This window comes from Pyrus communis, chromosome 10, assembly GCF_963583255.1.
Source record: "Pyrus communis chromosome 10, drPyrComm1.1, whole genome shotgun sequence".
Classification (NCBI taxonomy): Eukaryota; Viridiplantae; Streptophyta; class Magnoliopsida; order Rosales; family Rosaceae; genus Pyrus; species Pyrus communis.
Genome location: NC_084812.1, coordinates 4,035,828 through 4,042,034, shown reverse-complemented (window position 1 = coordinate 4,042,034; position 6,207 = coordinate 4,035,828). Strand labels below are relative to the sequence as shown.

Sequence of the window (6,207 nt, the reverse complement as noted above, 5' to 3'; positions counted from 1 at the left end):
GACCCACACCAGCTAGTTTTTCATTTACCTTGTTTGTTGATCCCACCCACGTGAAATTTTCATTTTGGTTTTTCACGTAATTTTTTTTTTTAATTGTTGAAAAGCTAAGGTAGAGATATTTTTTTAGTTTTTCCATACATGAATAATAATTTTTCAATATTTTTGTTTTTATATTAATCTGAAAATTACACTATAAGAACTTTTCATAAAAAACAATATTCTTTCAAAGATCCGAATATTTCTTTAAAATCTTTAAATAAGCACTCTGAGATAGTGGTGGAAGTTCCTAAATAGGGATCCGAAGAGCATTCTTGTCCATTTTATCTCAATTTAATGTAAATATATTGTTGTATGAAAATATTGTTCAAACCAAACCACATTTTCTTGAATTATTGTGCCTTTCATTCATCTTATTCGCTCTTCTTGTGTCCTTCCTTGGCTTTCTCCCAGTTCTCTGCCTTCTACTACTCTCTAATCTCCCTTTGTCGCACGAGTATGGATGTGCTACAAGGTATCATCACTTACCCGGTGGAGGGAATACTGAAGTCGGTCGGTTCAGTTGCTGCTCAAGAAATCGGTCTTTTCCGAGGATTCAAAAAAGAAGCAACTGAGCTTGCTGTATCGTTAGAGGAAATTGAAGAGTACTTAGGCGATGTTGCCCACCAACCACATGATCGGGGCGTGGCAGTCAGAAACTGGGTCAAGAAACTGAAAGACGTAGCTCATGATGCCGATGACGTCTTGGCGGACATCAACTACGAAGTTCTCCGTCGTAAAGCAGAAATTCAAAACCACATGAAGAAGAAGGTACTTAACTTCTTTTCGCTCTCCAATCCCATTTTATTTCGTCAAAAGATGGCACACAAGATTAAGAACATCAACGCGTCACTGGCGGTTCTCAAGGGTGATGCATCTCGGATTCACTTGGTTGCAAGGAGAGTAGATCAAACCCCTCCTCCAATTATGAGGAACAGAGAAACCGTCTCAAGCTTCCGTCAGGATGAGAAGATCATTGGAAGGGAGAAGACTGTGTCGAATATCATTGCAACCTTGATCGAGTCCAAGAATCAGGAAGAGTACCTCTCAGTTAAGGCCATTGTGGGAATGGGAGGACTCGGAAAGACGACTTTGGCAAAATCAATATTCAACGATGATGCCATTGGTGGACATTTCCAGGAAAAAATGTGGGTGTGTGTATCCAACCCTTTTGACGTTAATTCGATTCTAAATCGGATGTTAGAATCCCTTAACTCGAACAGGACAGGATTTACAAGTCAGGAAGCATTGCTGAATAACCTCAAAGAAAGGTTGACAGGGAAGAGATATATGCTGATACTCGATGATGTTTGGAATGAAGATGAGGATTTATGGAGCAGTTTTACGGATTGTTTGTCGATGCTCAATTCTGGTCCCGGAAGCATTGCCATCGTTACAACCCGCAGTGCTATGGTTGCATCAACCACGGGGACAATGCCGAAGTGTGATTTGGAGCTCCTGTCAAAGGAGGATTGCTGGTCCATATTAAAGGGTGAAGCATTACGAAATGGTAATGCTCGTTCTCTAGATTCAGATCAAGAGGGCATTGGAAGGGCGATAGCTGAAAAGTGTGCCGGTGTACCATTGGTGGCAAAGGTATGTCTATTGTCATATTCCCCCTTGCTATCTTTTATTTGGTTTTTTATTTTAGTAACATAAATATATAAAAAAATGGATGAAGACGACGAATAAAAGAATGCTATATAAAAAAATGTTATATATAAACAAATGTTATGCATAAAGTCGTATAAACTAATGTTAAAGTATAAACTATACAAATAAGGGAGTAAATTTGATTACATCAACAGTATTACTCTAAATTTTCTTAAAGGAGAAAACATAGACTCGGCTTTGAATCCTCTATTTCTTTTAGCCACAGAGGTTTGAGGTCAATACGATTGAATAGCAAATTAACTACACAAACAGAAGAAACCCTATCAAACCCAACAGAATTGTTCTCCTATAATACAATTACCAAGAAAATGATGATCACCCACCATTCGATCTTAATCTAATGGTTGGTGCTCATTTAAATTTTTTGCTGTATTTTTCCTCTACCATTGGATTAAAGTTCTAACGGTGAGTGACAATCATTTTCTTAGTCATTGAAGTCTAGGAAAACAGGACTCTCAAACCCAATAAGATTTAATCCAAGTGTCATTAAAGCCTAATTGTTTTAATCATAGAGAAAGATGATGCTAATTGATAACGATTATGACCCAAATTGTTTTTCATGTCAAGTTTCTCTTTGCAATTTTATGCTAGCAGGGAGTAGGGAAACCATATTTTGTAGACCGCATGATGTAGTGATTGATAGTTGGATTCTTTCTTTAATGATTTGAATAATGAGTCCAACCATCAACTAACACATCATGTGGTCTATGAATATGATTGAAGTAGTTGGTCTCTCTAGCATTACTCTGATATCCCATATTGAATTAATCAATTGAATGGGAAAAAAAAACATCTTGGTTTTGTCAAATACGTTTACCTAAAATAGGTATTAAACGATTAAGGAGTAGTTCAGAAATAAGTTTGTAATATGAGACATTAATTACACACAAAAATGGGTCGCCAATCGAAGACATAGATTGGTGGCTTTCTCCATAAAGGATTAGTTTGCAGAATTAGGGTAATGTATGACTATGATTTTTACTATTCTACTCTTAACGGGAATTGGGCTAGGTCATGTTTGAGTATGATTTCAAACTCAAACAAATTCAAAACGTTATCCTCATTCATATGAGTTGAACTTAAAACGTTTTAGTTTGCTAATATAAGTACAATTAAATAATCAACAGAATCGCCTTTATAAAAAACCTTAACTTGGTATATTTAATTTTGGCCGAACATTTTAAAAAGAAAATTGCATGAAAAACATAATAATGAGCTTTTAAAGGATCAATTTGTTTATAATATATATATATATATATATATATATATATGTTTGTATATTTCAACGATTTAACCGTCTATTTTTATGTCTTTCCTCAAATATCATCTCTACAAAAGATCACCCAAATCTGAAATTGTATAACTGTTGGATCAAATTTAGTGTTTCTTTAGTAAAAGGCGAAATAATAGTTCGCTCTATGCTCACCACGCAGCTGTGTAAATTTAATGTTTCTTTATAGTTCGCTATAAAAAATGTGGATCAAAACGCTCCTTCAAAATACTACCTTCCTAGTGCATTGTTACAAATTGTTCAATTACTCGGTTATCATAAGTACTAAATTAACACTTATATTCAAATGATCTAACCAAGTATCTTTGAGTTTAATTCCAAGACTAATTCTTACTTGGCTCGCAAGTCTCCTTGGTATTTCTCTTCTAACAAGCAAAAATATTGGAGAGCAATCTTGCAATTCTGATCGATACAAAACGAAGTTGAGTTTAATGCATCTTTGTTTTGCTCATCACTCTATTCAAAATTCAATGAAGCTATAATTTGGGATTGTTATTTTGCTGATCACCTTTTTATATTATAAAATATATAGAAACTAACTAACTTATGTATCAACAGGTTTTAGGAAGCCTAATGCGTTCTAAAAATAGTAGGCATGAATGGTCGTCAATTCTAGAAAGTAATATATGGGAATTACCAAATGAAGATCAGAAAATCATGTCGGTCTTGAAGTTGAGTTTTGATAATTTAACACCGTCATCATTGAAGCAATGTTTTGCATATTGCTCAATGTTTGTGAAAGATTTTGAAATTGAAAAAGATGACTTGGTCCAGCTCTGGATGGCTCAAGGATATCTCCATTCTTCTCCCAACATAAGTATGGAGGATATAGGCAATGACTATTTTAATATTCTATTGCAAAACTCCTTATTTCAAGATGCTAGAGAAGATAAGTACGACATTATTACGAAATGCAAGATGCACGATCTGGTGCATGATCTTGCAGAAAAAGCATTCAAATCTGAAAGCTTGACACGAGACTTGGATCAGATGGATGATGATGAAATTGAGATTCAGCATGTTGCGCATATTTCTTCCACTACAATTGAAAGAATTCCAAAAGGGAGTGTTGAGAGATTGCGGTCGCTGTTTGTTGATTGCAAGGTCCCTAGTAACACCTTTCAAAGGTTTAAGGGTTTACGGATGTTGAATTTATTCGATGCCAAAATTGAGGAGTTGCCCAATTCAATTGGAAAGTTGAAACGCTTGAGGTATCTTAACATTTCTCGGACAGGAATAAAAGAACTCCCCAAATCTATTGGCAAGCTCTGTAATCTTCAGACGTTAAAAATGTGTACATACATGCTTGAAACGTTTCCTAAGGAAATGGAAAATTTGATCAACTTAAGACATGTTGATTTCAAGGATGTGGAAGTTCCATTTGGGATGACAAGATTGACTCATCTGCAAACGCTACCTTCTTTTAAATTGGATAGAGCAAGGCGTCATAGACTTGATGAGCTAGGTGGGTTAAATGAACTGAAAGGGAAATTAGTTATTGGATCATTGGAATTTGTGAGGGACAAGGAAGAAGCAATGAAATCAAAATTAGTGGAAAAGGCAAACCTACGAAAATTGATATTAAAATGGGGGGAAGAAAGAAATGGCAATTTTCTTGACGAGGATATTCTTGAAGGACTTCAACCGCACCCCAACTTAGAAAGCTTGACGATTGAGGAATTCAAGGGTACTAAATTTGCATCTTGGATGACGAGAAATTGTCGAGTAACCAATCTCCGTCATTTGATAATTAGGAGCTGTCAGAAATTGTTGAGCTTGTGTTGTGGGTTAGAATATTGCCCCTCGCTTGAGACGGTGAACATTGATGATTGCGGCAATCTAGAATCCTTCCAAATTTCACCATCCCAATCTCTTCAGGAGTTGAAAATAGTTGGTTGCCCAAAGCTAAGATGCACTTCAATTCAGAGTCTGCCCTCACTCCGTGATTTGGTTATTAAGAGGTGCACTACTCTCGAGGGGGACTTGTCTTTAAACGGTTGCACATCCCTCCGTGAATTGAGAATTGAAGACTGCGATGGATTCACAAGTATACTGAGTGGGCTCCATTCTTGTACTAGTCTTCGCACACTGGATATTTATAATTGTCGAAATTTGAGGACTTTGTCGGGTCATGGGCTACAAACCCCCGTCTCTCTTGAGCATATGGTAATTAGCGATTGCCCTAATCTAGAGGCTATTCCCAGTTTAGACAACCTCACGTCCCTCACCAAGTTGATTATTTGGGACTGGGATGGATTAATAAGTCAACCGAGTGGGCTTGCATCCTGCACATCTCTTACCCATTTGAGTGTCAGCAATTGCCCTAATCTAGAGGCTATTCCCAGTTTGGACAACCTCACGTCCCTCACTGAATTAAGGGTCGACTTCTGCGACAATTTGATATCTCTGGCGGATCACAATGTGTCCAGCTTACAATCTCTTTCCTCTTTAGATTTATCTTATTGTGGGAAATTACAATATTTGCCCAAGGGGCTGCACTCTCTATCTCGTTTGGAAAAGTTGTCTCTCGGTCCATTCTACGAGGAGCTCGATTCTTTTCCAGATTTTCAGGTCCCATCGAATGAATTAAGATTGTACGGGTGGTCCAAGCTCAAGTCTCTGCCTCAGCAAATTCAACACTCTGCTTCTCTAACTATGTTGGAAATTTGGAAATTCGATGGTCTGGAGGCTCTTCCAGAGTGGTTGGGCAACCTTACATCTCTTACTAAGTTGGCAATTCGGCAATGTGAGAACCTGATGCATCTGCCTACGGTCGAAGCTATGCAACGCCTAACCAAATTGCAGACCCTAGTGATTTATTCATGTCCCCAACTGGCAGAAAGATGCGTCATGGACAGCGGCCCAGAATGGCCAAAGATTTCTCGCATTCCATTTCGGGGGTAATTTTTATTTTTGGAGCCCTTATTTTTATCTCCAATCAATTATCCATGTATATTTTGTTCAAAATTCTTCGTTCACTCTCGTTTTCTGCAGTATTTATTGATGATTCAAAAGGCTCTTACCAGAGTGATGACGGAACCTGTCATGAATCGACCATCTATCTATTCACCGTTGTGGGAATCTCAAGTATCTATCGGCACTTGGGAAGCCAATCCAAATTTTACTGTTGCGTAAAATTTCTGGCATTTCCCAGAGTCAAGTGTAGGTTTCTTTCCCGAAACAGCAATTCATGATTTGTTCTCTTC

At 37.3% G+C, this 6,207-nt stretch overlaps 1 protein-coding gene across 7 annotated transcripts in view; it reads left to right on the top strand.

The window, feature by feature from the left end:
• Positions 1 to 277: 277 nt before the first annotated feature.
• Positions 278 to 6,207, top strand: part of LOC137747328 (putative disease resistance protein RGA3) — a 93,485-nt gene continuing 87,555 nt past the window's right edge. For all 7 annotated transcript variants that reach the window (XM_068487426.1, XM_068487424.1, XM_068487423.1 and 4 more), the window contains exons 1-3: positions 278 to 1,632; positions 3,560 to 5,901; positions 5,996 to 6,163. In XM_068487426.1, coding sequence (XP_068343527.1) covers positions 352 to 1,632; positions 3,560 to 5,901; positions 5,996 to 6,005 — 3,633 coding nt within the window. In that variant the 5' untranslated portion in view covers positions 278 to 351 and the 3' untranslated portion in view covers positions 6,006 to 6,163. The remainder of the gene's footprint in view (positions 1,633 to 3,559; positions 5,902 to 5,995; positions 6,164 to 6,207) is intronic.